This window comes from Argiope bruennichi, chromosome 9, assembly GCF_947563725.1.
Source record: "Argiope bruennichi chromosome 9, qqArgBrue1.1, whole genome shotgun sequence".
Taxonomy (NCBI): domain Eukaryota; kingdom Metazoa; phylum Arthropoda; class Arachnida; order Araneae; family Araneidae; genus Argiope; species Argiope bruennichi.
The window spans coordinates 31,896,330-31,915,947 of NC_079159.1; the positions used below are offsets into that span (position 1 = coordinate 31,896,330).

The window sequence follows — 19,618 nt, forward strand, 5'->3', positions numbered from 1 at the left end:
GATGATAGAAATAGGCATCAGTTAAATAGAATGCAAAAATATGCTGATCGTTTAAAGAGAGGTATTCGCGACGACTTGCTGAAAACGCTGTGTTCTAATTTCGACTGCATATTTTTGCTTCATATAACACTTCATATAACAATGTTTTTGAATTTATTCAAAGAGATGATTCATATTATTTTTTGAATTTAAACAATTTTTTAATTAATGCCATTTTTAAATTCTGAAATAAAACAAAATATATTTGCAAATATGCTATTTATGTTGAAAATAACGAATTAATGTTAATTTTAATATTTTTAAATGCATGATGATAAAAATGAAATAAATTAATGTTAAGAAAGTACATACAACTGTATATTTATTCTTCATCATATATAAATGTTTTTCAAAATAACCATTAAAAGTTTATTACTATCTCCTCGAACAGCAAATTGCCTGGTTTAGCATAGATTTATTTTAGTTTATCTCGTTTTTTTTTTGTAGTAACATATGGGCGTTTTAGAGACCTTTTAATTTGTCAAGGAAATTTACAACAAGAAAACATTTATAGAAGTAAATCATTGGATAATTATTATTATACAAAAAGAAAACATTTGAAGGATTATTATATCATGGAAAAAAATCTAAATACTTATTATAGAATGGGAAGAATATGTTTTAATAATAATTATAATATAGAAAGAAAGAATAAAATAATAAATATATAATTAAAAGGAAATTGTAAGTATAACATGGAAATAAAATATTTAAACAAAATTAAAGCATCGGAAGAAAACAATTAAATCAAAATTATATAATGGAGAGAAACCATTTAATTAATGATTATAGCATGGGAAGCAAATATTAAATACCAATAATAATATGGAAATGAAACATTTAAGTAATTATAATATGGAAGGAAAACATTTATTTTTAAATTATTATATTATATAAACACATATTTTTATAGTTATTGTCTTGAAATGATAACAAATTAAAATAAAGAAGAAAAAAGAAAAATAGGAAGAAAAAAAAAAGTAAAGAAAAGAAAAGAATGAAAAAAAAAACATTGAAAGATTGAAATTTGATCTACTTTTCTAAAAGTGATGAGATAAAGCCTGCTTTGTTGATCAACTGCAAAAATATCGTTTCTTCCATTTTTAAGTCACTTTAACATTCTCATTAATCCAACTTACAAGAAAATATAAAAATAATCCATCTTACAAGAAATTATATAATATTAATTTCTTAAATGATATTTACGAAATTAAAAATTTATATGAAACTTATATTTTTTCAGCCACATAACAGTTATTTTAAAGACTTTTCTTTGAGAGGGGGGGGGATTGGTTTCAGATAATCTTTTGCAACTTACTGCGCAACAATAATTCATACACAAATGCAATTACATATGCATTCATTTAACCCATTCACTACCATTTACGCAATATCTCGTAGGAAACTGCGGTAAAATTAATTATATATAATTAATTAATTAAATTATATATATTTAAATTTCTTTGGCAGTGAATGGTTTAATATGGAGCCTGGATTTTATTTTGAATGATCAGTTACAGACTTTTTGTTTTTGGTGAATCGAGTATTTTACTTTCAAACTTATTAAAAAAAAAAGGTGAGAACTATAGTTTGCATGTAGGATTAGTTTTGCAAAAAAAAACCCTTGAAAATTTATGTAACACCCAGGCCAATCTGGCCTGTTTCTGGCTATTGCCTAGGCTATATTGCTAGTTTCTTCAGTGTTTAGATTAAATCCCATATATATTTAATTTTTTAAATAATATTTTAATTCATTCAACTGTCAAACGCCATTAATATTTCAGCACTTATAGTCCCAGAAGAAACTCAAGGAAGAAATGCTGCAGAAAATTTAATTCTTTTACATTTTTTTTTCTTTTTTTTCTTTATGCGAAATATGCTTCTCTCTTTACAGAGGAAAGAAACTTCTAGGTGACTGCATTTTCACTTCATCCATATACTTTTGCATTGTGAAGGAACAGTAGCAAATTGTTTTTTCTTATTCTTTTGAAACATGACATGCAGCAAAATAAAACGGATTACATAAATTCATTGTATCTTAAAAAGGAGACTTTAAACATGCTTCTACTATGAAAAAATTATTTATGTTCTCAAAATAGGAAGATGAATGAAAAATTACAAGGCAATTAATGCTAAAAGAAAAATTATTATTTTCTTTTTTTATCCTAGTGAACAATTTTTCATTGTTGAATTTGAATGAAATTTTTTTCAATAAAATTGCTTTTTACCTATATATATTTGTGCTTTCAAATGTTGATAAATCTAATAAATTCGTTTTTATCTGTCATTTCTTTCTGCAACCTCAGTACTATTTTATAAAGCCATTTTGTGGAAGAAGTTGATTTAGAGTTTAGTATGTTCTGATTAAGAATAAAATTCGGAATAGCTATTAAAAGCAGAACTTCTTTAAAAAATTATAATTGTAATTCCACTTCAAAAGATATCTTAGGAAATTATAATAATTTAAATCAACATTTCCTTCTCTTTAATTATCCCTTTTCATATAACAGCGCACGAAATTTTCCTCTCAGTACTAAAAAGAAAAAAAATCCTATGATATGTGAGATGTATTAACATATACTTGCTTCAGGGATTGAAAGAATTCTTCAATAGTTACACGAATAGCAAGGCAATTTTTTTTATATAAAAATCTTTCTTCTGAAAACAAAATATGAAAAAAAAAAAAAAAAAAAAATAGATGCTAATTTTAAATATTTTTCAGCGATATACTTAAAAGTAGCACTTAATAATTTTTGTTATCGTTATTTTAATTAGGTCACAAAATATTTGATTTCGATCGATTAGCTGTTGTTTCATCACATGTTTTTTAAAAGTAAATTTCATATTGCAAGATCATTATATTTTGAAATTGAAAGTTGATAAAGCTTAATGTCTGCAGTAAGGGATGAAGCATTAATATTACAAATTAATATCCACACTACATTTTTGTTAAATTTAATAAGTTTATATATTTATCTATTTAAAGTAAAAATATGAACATGTAAATTATTTTAATAGCTAAGTATAAATAATTCAAAATTAATTAAAAAAAAGAAAAATCTAAATGATGCTAACATGCAACATTTAGATTGTTCCATAGGACATGAATGATATTACTGTCAACTTTCCAAAAAGTCCGAGGATCGAATTTCGAATTTCTAGCTCACCTCTTCAAGCCCTCTTTGGTCTTTTATTTTAGGCTAAGATAGGCAAAAAAAGCTATCAAAAATATTAAATCAAAGCTTCCCTATGATCACAATGCAAGAGTTGTTTTAGATTCTGACTGAATATAAGATTCCAATAACGCAACAGAGAACAGATATTTAAAGATATTTACTGTTCTTTGTTCATCCGTGCTTTTGTATTTTGTCCTAAACAGATTTCATTCTGTATCTTTTTCAATCAATTTACGTTTACCAGTTCTTTAATGTTTCGTAATTTATTTGACCGTACAAATGGTTCTAGTGCGATAGCTATTCCATCACAAATACTGTTTTATCAACAAATATCATTATGCTTTTCCAATGTGAATAAATTTTCATGTCAAAGGAAACATTTTTTTTTGAGTAATGTAATATTTTATGAAATAAAATATAAAGTATCTTCAATTACTTATTAGTGTTGAAATAATCTTTCTTTCACCTTAGTTACGAGTATAGTAACTGCAACTCTCTCTAATGCATACTTTGTTTTGTTTACATCTTTGATGACATAACAGTGCCGGTGAGTTTCATTTCCTATTTAAGTTTTTGTTAGTTTATGCATATAGAATTTTAAATATAAATGCATTTTCGTACAGTATTCTTTTTTCAGTTGTTTTTATAGTGTAGAAATGTTATACTATCTGAAAAATAGCGTAGTTTTGTATAATTACCATGTAAGAAAAAAAAATCATTGTTTATTTTATTTTTCAGTATATTATTTTTTTTCGAAGCTAAATAATAATGAATAATATGTTTCAATTAATTGAAAAAGTGACTGCATATTTAAAGAATGGAGTTTAGTGAAATTCAAACATTGTAAAGTTCGTTGAACTATCATACCTCTTACTGGCATTTAAAAAAATTCAAACCGAAACTGTGAACTGATTCGCTTTGTATATATTTTTTGTATGTGGTGTAATTTAGACTGGATGTAAATGAAGATTATGCTAACGAATTTAGACTATTATCAATATACTATTTTTTTAAAAAAATAATTTCACTAGTCTTTTCCCTTTTTATTTTTTGACTTGATTAAACTGTAAGTATATAACTTAAGTTGACATTATCCATATTTTAAAAAAAATAGCAAAATTTTATGCAGATGGTAAAAAAATGAGACAAAGAAAAACGTTAATAGTAATATTATATTTAATAATGCTAAAATTATTTGTTCTGCGATTCAAATATTTGAATGGGAAATCTCAAAAATCAATTTGATATATTTCCAATTTTATAATTTATAATGCAGTATTTGGAAGAGTGGATGAAATTCTTGTTGACAATTCTTTACATTGAAATATAATTATATTAAGAGAAAAATATATTACACGTTGAGTTGCATTATGAAGGATGTTTACAACAAAATTAGGATGTGAAATTACATAATAAAAATGATGAAAATTTTGAATAGAGGGTGAAATAAAGAAATAAATTTAATTAGTAGCAGTACATTTTTTTCAAGAATGTCTACATGTTGCAGGATCGATGATTTTTTTCAGCATATGAATAAAATATCTTGTTTATTTGGAGTTTGAATGTAAAATTTAATTCCATCAATAGTTTAATTTTTTATTTACAGCTCAGAATCAAAAACTTTTATTCTGCTAAAAGCAATTTTTTTCTTCTTTAGTTATAGAGAAGTTTTATATCTTCCTAAATACTGAGTTTTTTCTTTGTCACTAGCATTTTTTATTGAACATGCATTTAACAATGTTTATTAACCTTTCTTTTATCTTGATTAAAAAATTTCATTGTACTGTAAGCCAAACAGATCTGTCACAAGAAAATTGAGTTTTGGTTGTTTGTTTCTGCTTTTCCAAAAGATTTTCCTCAAGATGAAATTTGAAAATTAATAATGAAGGAAAATAAAATAACATTAATTTTTACTTTGGAATGTCAGAAAGAAGGTAGTGGCAAAATTTCTGCAGCTCTAATATTAATTTTAGTAATCATATTTAAAGTTGTGATGAAGTCTTGGGAAACAAAAACAAAACAAAACTTGGGGGTTTCAAGGGATACAATTTTTTGTAGAATATCAAATATTGCTTTTTTAATCCATCATGTTGTTTCATTTATGTAGAATAAAATATAAGAAGTTTCAATGAATACATTTTTGAAAAAGAATTAATAATATTGTCAAGATTTTACATTGAAAAGTATGACGATACACCTATGGTTAATAATTTTCCTTTCTTTATAAATTTCATAGTATGCAAAAAGGAAGTACTGTAACTGGCAGTGTTAGATTTTGAGATTATGAGGGTTTTTTGCATTTTAAAGTTGTTTAAATAACTGGCAGATGTCAAAGAGAAAGGAAAGATTGATATTATATTAGTTTATGCATATGTATATGAAGTTGATAGTATAATTTAAATAGTGCTATATACTGAAACCAAAAGATTACTTGTGAATCTTTATCCAATATCTGATAAAATCCTTCAAACGAATTCACCTGTATGACCATTCATATACATGTTTGAAAATGTATATGAAGTTCATGGAAATTATATGAATATTAAAGGAAGAGTTATTGATTCCGTCTCTCAAATTGAAAACAGAAGACTTTTTTTAATGTTTAAAACCAGACGTTTTCTTTTTAAATGTCTTTTTTATTGATAACAATAAATAATAACTGTCATAAATGCATATATTTCATTTAACAAATTTCAGTAGAATGTTTAAAATTTTCCGTTGCAATTGTCTAAATCTTAAAATAAGAGGCAAACATATGATATTTCTAAAAGATAAATTCAAAAATTCTTAATTGCTATTAATAAAAAGTCAGTAATTTTTTTAATCAAAAATTTTGCATTGAAAATAGTTTTTATTAATTCAAAAACCTAATTATAATTTTTTATTAGTTAATTATTATGGTATTCAAAATCATTACATAGTGTTGAACTTATAAGTTGCAATGTCCCTACATAATTTAGCATGAACCATCACAAATTTTGATTAGTATTTTATTTGAAGCTCAAGCAATTTTGTTTTATTTAGAGGCAAGCTATGACTGTAGTTTTTCTTAATTTATTATAAAAATTTATTTATTTTGAAAATAATAATTTATAATCTATTAATATGTTTCTACACTTTGATTCAAAAATGAATTTTCACTTTAATGTCATGCAGAATGTATAATCTAAGTATATATTTACTTGGAAACATTGATTTTATATTAATTTATTTTTAAAATAGTTCAAAACATTTGTTGCTTATATAAATGTAATAATTCAAAAGCAAAATTTTAGGAAATATTTGTGGAATTAAATGAATGGCAATGAAATGAACAAGTTATTGTATCATGCAAATTATGAAACTTATGCTTTCAAATAGTGGTCCACTGATTGTACATTTGATGATCATAATAACACATTTTTATCATAATGACACAATTTAATTTTAATAACACATGATCATATTCTAGTGTTAAACTAACAGAAAAGTATCAAATTTAGTTACCTAATTTGTTTTTATTTATTATTTTTTAGACTTTGAAAATGGGCACTAGAGTTACTCCTTCTGCTATACACTTTGCTGATAAAGCTTTAGCAGGTGTACCGAGGCTCCTGGATGATTTGCAGAGACTTGTGGAAGATCGAGAAACTGCTGATATTGTATTCATTGTGGGTCGAGAAGAGGTTCCTATTTATGCCCATCGGCTTATTCTCCGAGCAAGGTATGCTTTCGTATTTTCATTTTTGTGTACTTGTGTTGATTTTGCAAAATATAAGGATTATTATCTTCTTGCAAGTTTAACATTATTTTATGATTTAATGGTTTTGTTGTCTTGTCATTTTATCTGATTGAAAAGGCTGAGTTGAGGAGTCTTGTTGCTTATAGATCTGAATTTGATATTCAGTAAAAACTTTGTCACTTTGCTTTTAGACTGGCTACATAGAACAATTTTTGAGATGTTTTTTGTTCAAACTTGATTTTGGAGCTGAAATGATTTTCTTAGAACTGTTTTTATTTTAAATTATTTTGATCAGTTATGTTTTACTAGATATGAGTTTTTTTTAGAAGTTTCTTTCTTGTTGTGCTTTTTTTTTAATTTTTTGTTATAAAAAGTCAAGTAAAACTTTGATCATTCATATATATTTAACTAGTATAAGAAATTTGAAAATATCAAAAATAACTCTTTATCTATTAGCAGAGCATAAAGGCAGTATTTAGCCATTTTAACGAGATATTTATTAGTGAAAGCACAAATACCAAAATACATTGACCATAATTTTATACATACTATATTTTACAAAATAAATCTATGTACTATGCTACATTTAGTAGCATAACATTATACGATGAAATAATTTAGAAATAAGAGAGTTGCAACCAGCTCTATGATTATTATGGGATCTTAAATATTAATAATTATGCTTAAAATTGTAAAGGAATTACTTGTAAGCAAATTTTGCAGTTAATATTTTGAAACTATCAAAAATAATTTTGATTGTAGTATTTTTAAATCATTCAAAGTGATTTATTAAATGATGTAAAAGTTTATATTTTCATGATGTTCTCAGAAAAAAGTTGTTCTCCTTATAGTTTCATTTAAAGCAGTGTGATCTCTTGAAATTTTTTCTGAAGTTTGTAAGTTCTAAAGGATTTTATTTTGGATGTTAATGTTTTAATGATGCAGGGTATAAAATCTTTTTAACTGAAATGTATGTTGTGTCCTCAAAGTAAATAGGTATTCTATTTTTAAAGATTCATATCAATATGAGTAATAAGATTGGATGATTATTAAATAAAAATCAACCAATGATGGCTAGATTGTACTACTGTGTCATAAAAATTAGATCTCATGATTATTATTCTTTATGCATGAAAGGTTTTAACGCACGGTTAAAAAGTGAATAGTAAAATTATTATTTACTTGAAAAAAAAAACTATTTTTACCAGTCTTTTTCATAATTGGTTTGAATATTAATGCTAAATCAATAATTTTACAATTGATTTGAATAATTAATTTCACTTTATTAATCTTTGTTTTTTGTGTAAATCACTGGCATGATGGTGGATTCCTCTATCATGAATATCAATTCTTTTATTCAAGTTTCATTTCAAACACAGTTAAAATACAGTAAAATACGAGTATGCTATGTATTTATGACACAAAATAATAATAATAAAAAAAAAAAATGCTTGCAAACTGCTATCTGGAAATATGCTTCCATTTTTATCTTTTTATTAATTTATATATATTGATTCTTATTATTATATCTTTTTATTCATTTATTTTTAAAAAGTTAGGGATGAGATAATTGTAAATTGATCTGGTATTTTTGTATTTTTCAGTTTTATGCTGCATTTTTCCATTTCTTCCACAATTTTCTTTTTCAGCTTTTATTTAGGTGGTTTTCATTTTTTGAGGCAAAACTCAATATTGTCTCAATAAGACAATATTCAAAATTGCTAAAATCATCAGCTATAACAATTTTTGTTTTGAAATGTAAAAATTTGTTTCAGAATGTAACATTTCAAATAACATTTGTTTGATAACAAAATTTACACATTTCCAAAATGATATTTGTTATCAATTCCAATACAATGTGCCTGCATTGAGGATATTTCTAAAATATGGCAATAAAAAAGGATGAAGGAGCATTCTTTTAAGAATTTTTAATGAAGTAATAGGTGAATAAAAATGAGATTATCTTAGTTCTAATCCTTTAATTGCAATATTGTAAAATTTATTGAGTTCCTTATTAAAAATGATTTCATAAATGATTTGTTTGATAGAAAATTGTTGGGTTGATAATGTGACTTCAAAGCTGAAATTTCATGCTGTAAAAAAAAAAAAAAAATAGTCATCACTGTTGAAGGGACCATGTTTCTGACTTAAATATACTAAGCAGTTTTATTAGAAAATGCTTTTTATTCCTCCATATTTAAAACGGGTCTTTTTGACTTAAGCAATCCTTTGATCTACAAGTCTAAAAGATTTAAGCTTCTTTAGAAAATTTACATTACTTTATATAGATTATAAGATATTTTATTATGTCAAATTAAAAGAATATATTCATTTTTTTATGTCACATAAGCATTTTTTTTATAATTATAAAGCTAAAATAGAATTTGAAACATTAGGAAAAAGTATTTGTTTACAAAAATTGTTTGGAACAATCAAATAAATAATAATAAAATGGAATATATAATTAAAAAGAAATTGTATGGTAAAAATATGATTTGTTTTATTTTTCTTTCAAAGGAACCCTTAGATTTTGAAATTGGTTCAGTGTATTATTTTACCCCCCTCTCCAATAGTAATCTCCTATCATATTCTCATTTCAATGTCCTTGTTTATTGTCCTTTGCAGTTACATGCATTTTATGTTTTTTTTTTAAAATTTTTTTATTCTCTTCCATATTTTATATCCCCACTCCTTGTGTAATTTTTTTTAATGGGAATGTATAAAATGCGTTTTTAAGTTCTTGTTGAAAGTCCATTCTTTTCATGGCATTTTTTTCTTTTCATTCTATTGTTAAGATCCTTGAAAAATTCCTAAGCTATATTTCTGAAACTAACCATACTTTTTTATGGGCCGATTTAATTTTTTCCTAAATTTTTTTATCCTTCATAATTGCTTATATTATTGTTTGGGTCAATGAGTACTCTAATATTTTTTCCCTATAAGTATCCGAAAATTTCAATTCGATATGAAAGCAATCGCCGTTTTCCACTAAAACTTCGACGAATCGTTCCGTCAACCTTAAGTTCTTCCAGAAAAAGGCTTTGGGATCCAACTAAATTCTGTCGAAATACATTCATCGATGCTGGTTGTAGATTTTTCCTTAGAGGTCATCCTTCCTTTATCCAATATTATTTCTTAGATCAATATCTTATAAGCATCGAGAGCAAACTTTACAGTTAATTTATTGTATCTTTCTTGGGTATAATGTAAAAACAACATATTATTTTAGAAAATACATCATAAGAATTCTAGTCATGTTCAATAGGATATTAAATTTTTTCATTTTAATGACGATACAAGAAAAAGACAAACATAGAGTTTAAAAGGAGAAACTTTCCAAAAAGACAATAAAATGCAGATTTCTTCATCCACAACAAAAGAATATAATGCATATTTTCTAAGGAAGTGAAAATCTTGGACGAGTTCATAGATAAGGTCATCCAGCTAAAAAATTAAGAAAATAGTGTTGGGTTGACATTTTCATTCCCTTTTAACTCTATAACTAGTTAGGATAGAAAGAATAATCAAGTTTAGCTATCGTTTTTAAGTGAAATCTTATTACAAGTAATTTTGATATTTTCTTTTCACTGCTTAAATGTTGAAAGTTGATAATCCTATTTACAGATAAAATTATAGGAGATTACATTTACGTTTTGTTGTTCTTATTTCGCTAGTGGTATGGTATAACCTTTTTCGTGGTATGGTATAGTACTCGTTCTAATGTACGTCTTGTATATGAATATTATAACTATAATGAATCTGAACTGAAATGAGCTATCTTTTTCTTAAAAGTATTGATTACTATTCTACAGACATATTTCGTATGTTGGAGCTAAATCTAATTAGCGTTAGATATTCTACGATAATTACAGGATGTTGTTGGTTATTCTAAATGGCGTACAATATCGTAAATTTACTTAAAAATACTGTTGAGCATTTTGTGCTAATAGAGAAACGTGATTTCATAAATACACTGAATGAAATGGAAGCCCAAATCAAAGAAAAAGAGATTAACTGCTTTCATTACACTTTGCCCTTCCCTGAGTTGTGTTGTCTACCTCTCCGCGAAGGCATCATTATGAAAATAAAATGCGATTAAAATGGGCTTACCGATTTTCTGTCCGCCGAAAAGTCAGCCCTGAAGACACGCTGCCATTCTAAAAACCCTTTTAATGGCAGTCCTCGCGCGTCAAAAAGTTCTTTTTCTAGAAGAGATGGGGGCTTTTCAGAGCAGGGTATTAACGATTCAGAATTGGACATTTGAGTGGCGTTCCATGAACAAATTGCATAATCAATATGTGCGGGGTGCTGGATTATGTGGCATCCACTTTGATGTCCCTGCCACGGCTTTGGAACAGTGTGGCGGGCTTAAGCTATCCTTGGAGGAAGTCTGCATCGCCAAACTTTACAGAAGACTTCAGCTTTTTATTGGAAAAGCGCTGTTTTTAAGTTGGATTTTTATCCAAGTAGAATTTAAATATTTTTCTGTCAATTTTATTAGAAAATACTTTTTATTTTATTTTTTTCGACGCAGACATGGCTGTCATTCTTTTAGACAAAAAGATGATCCACGCTTAGTTTTTGACAGTGTTTAGGGATTAAATTACGTCAAGTGTAATCTGGTATGTGATGCAAATGCTGACGTTTTCTAACTTTTGTTGACCAATTTATTTTATTCCATAAAATTGATTTAAAAAAAAATTATTTTGTAATCCGATTTATCGAAATGCGATGGATAACAAATTTATCTTTTTTAAAAGATTTATATTAAATTCCTCAGAATTTTTTACTATCTTTTCACCATGTATGTAGTATAATATAGCACTTCAGCGATATTTAAAAATTAATTTTCGATTATACCATCGTTACAGTTTCATACAATTAAATTAGCTGCATCTAAAATGATGATTATTTTTTTTTCTGTGTAAAACTTATCTAATTTATTTGTACCGTTGTTTGTTAGCTTTAAAAATGTATTGAGAACGTTTCGCTGACATAGTCTTATATAAAACATTGAGAAATTTCTGACATAAAAAATATTTTTTAATTAGTTATTAATTTTTTATTAGATGCATGTTTTTCTGTACAAACATGTATTTTTAAACATTTCTAAGCAAAGTTTATGTACTTGTTTGTGTTGAGTATATATGACAATAATACCATTCCTCAGTGTAATATATTAGAATTTATGCGAGTTATTTTAATTATGAATGAATAGAGAGACAAAAAACACTTTCAATTTTTCAACTTGAGTTAAATACTTATTTAATTATTTGGAATCAACTTGTAGAATAATAATTGGATATTGATTTTTCTTCTGGAATTGGAACCGGCAGTAATAAAAAAAAATGTAGGCTCCGTATAATGAAAAATAACAATAACAACAACAAAAAATCAAAGCAATCTGAAGCAATCAAAAACAAAACAGCAAGAAATGTCAAAGAAATTATGATTTTTAAATTTGTGGTTAGTTGCTGTATTACATTTTCATTTTTATCCTTTTGTTTTGTATTGAGTTCGTAAAAGATATTTATTTTCAGATTTAGAATTATAATCGAAAGAATATTATCAATTTATTTTAAAATCTATTTGAAGATATTTTTCTAGTAAAATAAGTGTTAAAATAAGTCAGTTTTTAATGAGAGCAGTATGTATTTATATAGTATATATTTCCGTGTTAACAAGTTCATAATTTATTCCATTTTTTCCCCTTTTATCCTGTTTTTTCCATTTATTTAGTTCTTAAAATTTTGGAAAGATTTATTTTTTTACACTATTTATTTCAGTTATTTCTTTCAGCGAAAGGAATGCTGAAATTATTTTTATTTATAATATTTTTTTTTCGCTGACAAGTTTTCTGATAAATTTTCTCTAATCATTATTATACTCGTTCCTGCTTTCATCACAAAAGTAAAAGCTGTATTTTTCATTTACCCTATTTTCTCGAAAATTTTCCTTCACTCCATAAATCTCCTCGAGTCGAGTTTTTATTTTGATTTAAAGAAAAGGCTCTTTGTTTGGCTTCATTCTATCGGTTGCTGGTGTGATTTCTTTCTTTTTTTCAGATCTGAAAAGTAAATCACAGCAAAACTAAACGAACACTCGATAAATCTCCGGAACTTTTCTCGTATTTAATCAAATAAAAGCCCCGTATTTTTATTTTATCCCCAACATCTTGCTTCGTGTTTTATTCGATACGAAAAGTAATAATTGAATTTAGATATGATTTTATCTCACGGGTATGCCTATTCAACTGAGAAAGTGCTTTATTTTCTTATATTTCTCCCCTGTTACTTTCGTTAATTAAATCTCTGTGCGAAGAACATCTGTCTTGTTAGGAATTATTATTATTGTTATTTTTTTCTCAGTTGTTTATGTTTGTCGATTTCTGCAATTCTGTATCAGAAAGCGTGGTTTTTTTTTTTTTTTTTTCCTTCATGACTCAAGTTTTATTTCCGGCAAACTATGTCGTCGTATGAGCATATTTTAATTTTGGTTAAGCAATATTTCTTGGAATGGAATTCTTTTAAAAACAGAAAATAATCTTAATTAAAAATGAAACTTAATAAAAAATATATATCCTTTCTGTTCTGTCGTGGGCAGAATTTATTTGTATAGATTTTCTGTTTCTTCGTATTGTTATAAGATATGTTTTGAAATGAAATAAGTTGCATTTTATTTTGGAAAAAAAATCATTGTTGTGATTTGGTTTTTAATTTAAATTTATTGTATCCATTTTTTTTTTATTTAAATATTTCTTTGCTGTTGTGCGTATGATCGTATAAGAATATGCTACTGAGATTTAAAAAAAATATATAATTTTTTTCCTTTGTTTCACTTCATTTCTACTCAATTGATTATATTTGACAAACTTATTTTGTTCTCATTATTTTTTTTAATTGTATGTATCCTGCATAATTTTAATTTTATTCATTTTAATAAATGCATATGATTCTGATATGAAAGTAAAAGGTCAACAAAACAATGTATTTCGGAATGGTTACGTTACGATTTGCAAATAATAGGGCTATTTTGAAGAAAGGCAGCAATAAAACGGATATGAGCGTTTGTGTTGAAGAATTTATAAGAATGAAAAATCTAAAATTAAATTAATTTTAAATTTTTAAGTAATTGAAAATGAAATTGAATTTTGCTATTTTTAGATGAAAATATTATTGCATAAAATCGTACTCTGTATCCAGTGTTAAATTGAATACCTTAAATTTTCTTTTTATTTGTTGATATAGTTAATCGTCAAATTATGGATGGCCAAAAGTAGTGAAGCAGTTGTTTGGTAATTTCCAAGATTAAATATTTCTATCTGTGCTCATAATAAAGAAGAATTCGTTGTCTGTTGGCACTTTGCATGATCTAGAGCTGCCAAATTTGGCATAGATATTCTTTAAAGGCTAGGAGTGTGCACCTCGGGGAAATATTTCTTCGAAATTTTAATTAATTAAATAATAAAAATGGCTTCTCCGCGATAACTCCCGAAAATATTACTGCATTAAATTTATTTTTGCATCATTATCATTAGGAAAATTGCCTTTTTAATAATATCAGTTGAACTTTTGTGTAAATGTTTCATAAATTTTGAAAAATTTTTAATGATATTTTTAACAATAAATGCTATTGTTATTCCGAAATTCAAATAATTTTCATTGTTTCATCAGATATTTAATCGCGTGGTTTTTCTTCTTCTGTATAACAAAGGGAGGAAGGTTCTGTTTAATATATATATGTAGTTTATGGGAAGTAAGAAAGCAAAGTTACTGTGCCTCGAAAGAGTTCAATGAACCGGATACGTTTTTCATAGCTTTATGGCTACCATAGGATTTGATTGCAGTAGGAATGTTCATTTGCACATTGAAAATATAATGCTTATTAAATATGAAGATATATAATTTAAAAAAATAAAAAAGTAAATAAAATATATTTATTAAGCTTTCATGAATATAAGCTTTAAAATAACACGGCTCTAATGTCTTTCACAATTTGATGCTTAAATATATTTTTCTTAAGGAATCATGGACATAAAGCATACTCATATGAGACTTAATAAATATTAAAAACAACCAATTTTCCTGACGTACTAATTGGCCACCAAAGGCGGCTGATTCTCAACAAAAATTTACTGATACAGGACAAATTGATTCCCGATATGACGTTGAAAACATTCAATATCTACATATCTTATGAATATTCTTTCAACAAAGTATACCTTTAACCATTTTATTGATAGAGAGCCAGTGCATTCTATATACGAGATTAAGAAGCAGTGTCCATTCTCTAGATAAAAGTTGTAAATTTTCTTTTCGCTCTCCGAATTATCGACGATCCGGATTAGTGGATCTCTACTATAATGTGTTAAGATAACTTCTGTGGAAGTAGGAAATCGCCCTCCTCCACAAAATCAGACCTGTTCTGCGTGGCACCCCCCATAACGACGAACTCGGCAGGTAATTGGAATCATTGGGAAAGGGAAGACAAGCAATTAGGAATGGACCACCCTAATGGTCTCCTGGAGATACCTGCTTCGCTAATCTCTAGTTCTCCGGCCTCCACTTAGGTGAATCCCTTTAACGACCGGCCAAGGGAGAGTTCCACCAAGAGTAACGAGGAAGGATCTCTTTCTCTTCTTCTTTTGTCCACAGGAGAAGAGGATCGCTAACGATTGCTGGCATTGGTCAGGAAGATTAGAAAGATGCATTTTGGTTGGTCCGTTGATGAGATGTTGTTACGCGCCCTAATGGTTTTTCGATGACTTTTTAACGCCTCGCAAACCATTATACCGTGTGTGGTTGACATCAATTAGGCATGCAGTTTGGTTTCGGAGATTTGTGCTGTTGCTGTGTTATCCTGGTCCTGTAAAATTGGTGTCGTTTGCAATAGATGGGGATGCCTAAGTCCTTTAACTGCAGAGAATGAATCCTCCTTCTTTTCTCACCTTGAAAACTGAGTTGTTTTCGATCTTTTAGTTTTAATCTTCAAATGAAGTGAAAGCTTTATTTTAAAGTACCTCAACAGAAACTTGTATTCTTTAACATGATTGAGCCATTTTTTATATATTTATTTTGTTTGTTTTAATCCTTGAAATTCATTTTTTTACACATTTATCTGTAAAAAGATGAATTTCACAACCATGATGAAAGAGCGTTTTAGAAGATGTTGAATTGTAGCGTAAGTTTTCATGTACAAGAAAATTAGATTTCTTTTTTTTGAAGAAAATCGCGTTACTTTCTTGATTGAAATGAAATCCATTAATTGTTAAAGCGCAATTTTACCAATGTTTTTATTTATTTATAGGGAAGTGCATAGTTGTAATAGGTTATTTATGTTACTGAACAGAAAAATATATATAGTTAATATTTCTAATAATAAAGACGAATGTGTGTGTGTTGGAGCTCCATAGACGAGACCGTTTGACCTACGTGTGTGTTGGTTCTCTATAGGCGAGACTGTTTGACCGACGTGTGTGTTGGTGCTCCATAGGCGAGACTGTTTGACATACAGCAATCAAATTTGGTGCATATATATCTTGGAGGGTTGAGATTTGCAACTTGGAGCGGTTTGATTAGAACTCTAAATTAAAAATTAAGGTGAATTGCGGCCTTTTCCGAGATAACTTCCGAAAATATCGCACAAGAAAGTATTTAATACCATTTCAAATTTTTTTTTTTTTAAAAATTGTATTATTATTGATACCAATTTAATTTTTGCTAAATTTTGGCAATTTTATAAAAAAGTATTTTCTGCTTAATTTTCTAGAATAGATTTCATTGTTGCCCTGAAATCTAAACCGTTTTCATAGTGTCATCAGCTATTTGATCGCGTAAATTTCTTTCCATGGTGGAAAGTTAAAGAATAATTATTTTGTTTAATATTTGTGTAGTTTATGAGAGGGATAAAAAAAAAAAAAAAAGTGAAGTTATAATATCGCAAAATTTTTTAAATAGGTGAACCACAAATTTGCTTTTTTAACCAGGCCAGTATCCTATGGTATAATGCTCTCCATCAGAAACACAATCCACACAATGAGTAGAGTATATTATGTAAACTGTAAAAGTAACAGATCTTTCATCTTTGGCAATTTCTCAGTATCATGGGTATGAAGTTATATATAAATTATTTACATTTTCCAAATTAATATTAAATAGTTAAAAAAAATATTTGAAAATCCCATTTTTATTTATTTTTCTAGCAATTTTTACTTTCTCGAATACTTAGTATAGACTAACATCGAAAAATTCGAACTTTTATTTCGAAAATTCGAAAAATTCGAATTTTAATAAATTTCCATGTTTTAGACCTCCGAAAAATACATTTTTGGAAAATGTCCGTCTGTTTGTCTTTAACTTAATAAGATAACTTAAAAATGATTTAAGCTACACGGATGAAATTTGGAATACAATCTCCACACCAAACTTGCAGATTTCTGTCAAATTTTGAGTGAAATCTGTTCAGTGGAAGTCCGTCTATCCGATTGTTTGATTATAGGTTAACAGGTTATAATATAGGTTAACAGGTTATAATATAGGTTAACAGGTTATAATATAGGTTAACAGGTTATAATATAGGTTAACAGGTTATAATATAGGTTAACAGATAATTACAAACCGAAAAGAGTTTAATGGATAAGATTCACAACACAAATTTCACATCTGTAATGTAGACACCTGTCAAATTTTAAACTAAATCCAACTACAGGTTGGCTGTCTGTTGGTCTGTAGTTTCAATAACATGTAAACGCGATTATTCAAACACGTAATGGCATAAATATATCAAATTTGGCTTGGGATTTTGTGACTACAAGTGCAATTTTGTGTCAAATTTTTTGGGCAAGATCGTAGTTTAACCCCCTGCTTGGCACACTTTTCAAAAATCGCCAACTCGCCAACCAAGAGCTTACATCTTGTTTTTCGGAGAAGTCTTGGACTTGAAAAAAGGGGGTTGCCAAGTTTGGCGCGTTATCGCCAACGGCGAAGAAGGGGGTTAAACTACGGTTCACTCAAATTTTTGTTTCAATCGACAGAGAAAGACGGTATAAAACACAAATTTGATTTTTGGATATTATTAACGCATGCCAAAAATTGTCAAAAAAAAAAAAAAAACCTCGCCAAGGATGGATGACACGATATAGTCAATAAAAATGCTAAATTCACGCCAACACGCCAAAAGTTAATATTTCGTAACTATTGTATACCAATATCATGCAAGGCATTCTCTGGTATATTATTAGAGATGAAGTTTATTTGAGTATACAAGAAAATTTTGGCGGACCACTTGGTTCTAGATATGAATATAATTATATTTTTTGTTAACTTAAAATAAAAGCTATCGAGTTCTTAAGGAAAAATAGATAAAATATGCGATACCATTTACGCTTGTAATTTTAATCTTCAGAGTATTTAGTTAGGCTTCAGCTGAATTGTTTCCAGAATTTTATCAGCATATTTTCAGAATTCTATCGTTCATTAATTCTAGATGTTTGAATTCATGAATAAGTTATCACTTCATGCACCATTTCACCAAAGTGGTAAAGATTTCTTACCTGTTACGGAAGTTCATCTGTTGTGTAATTGAATAACATTAGTCTTTTGTGTATTTGCTGCAAACGAAATCAGTGTTTAACATAAATATGATAAAATCTTTAGTATTGGTAGAATCAGTTTTAATCAGTTGATGTTCTCAAGCTTCTTATTACCGCTTAATATTTATGATGGAATAAATTGCTTTCCATTATGTATGTATGGTATCCCACAGTGCTTTCAGTTTCCCCTTTCGATTTGAATTTCTGTAAAAGCAATCATAAAATGTCTTCTTACAAGCAAAATGCTTTGCGCCATTTTGGACCACATTTCCAACAAAACCACTTTCCACTTATCATTTTGTGCATCTAACGAAGATTACTTTTGTACTGCAATGTAACAAATGTATGTTAAAATATAAAATGAATGCTTATAAAAATGCGTTGAGTGGCATATGATGGGTAACATAATATTTACTTGAATATCTATTCTGAATTCATTGGATTCCTTCATCGTGAATATAGTAATATGCTGGAATTTTGTTATTAACATTAAAAAATAAAAGTATTGTGTATGTTTAGTTCATATATCTACTAATAATCATGTGTGTGTATGTTGGTGTTCTATAGGCTTGACTATTTGATCTAAAGTTACCAAATTTGGCGCATATATACTTTGGAAAGTGGGCATGTAGAGATTTTTGTTTGAGATTTTAATTAATGAAAATTCAAGGGAAATTTTGACTTTTTTCTACTCTAATGTCTGAAAATATTACAGTACAAAAATGTTTTTAACTAGGGTACAAATGTATAATTTTAGCAATAAAATCATATACTAAATTTTGTCTATATTCCTCAGTACGCTTTGGAGTTGTCGAGTTTAAATTGAAAGCCCAATATATGGCTAACCACTGAACCAATTAAATCTTTCTCAGCAGTAATTTAATTCTTAACGTCCACAACTCTAATCCCTCACAAAAGACGCCAGGACACATGCAAAACAATGAAAAACAAGGACCCAATACACCAAATGGGCCAATCCAGTCCAGAAAATAACACCTTTAATCAATCTAACGGCACCCATCCGACAATAAGATTCACTGTATTTCAAGCAAGGGCGGCGTAATCTCGGACTTGGCAAGCCGGAATGCTGCT

General features: G+C 27.4%; 1 protein-coding gene across 2 annotated transcripts in view; it reads left to right on the plus strand.

Moving 5' to 3' along the window:
• Window positions 1–3,687: 3,687 nt before the first annotated feature.
• LOC129984383 (BTB/POZ domain-containing protein 9-like) overlaps window positions 3,688–19,618 on the plus strand; it is a 203,546-nt gene continuing 187,615 nt past the window's right edge. The window contains exons 1-2 of one of the 2 annotated variants that reach the window (XM_056094262.1): window positions 3,688–3,762; window positions 6,731–6,918. In XM_056094262.1, coding sequence (XP_055950237.1) covers window positions 6,740–6,918 — 179 coding nt within the window. In that variant the 5' untranslated portion in view covers window positions 3,688–3,762; window positions 6,731–6,739. Of the gene's footprint in view, window positions 3,763–3,824; window positions 3,917–6,730; window positions 6,919–19,618 lie in introns of those variants that run through there. The other variant, XM_056094261.1, reaches the window with a different exon arrangement.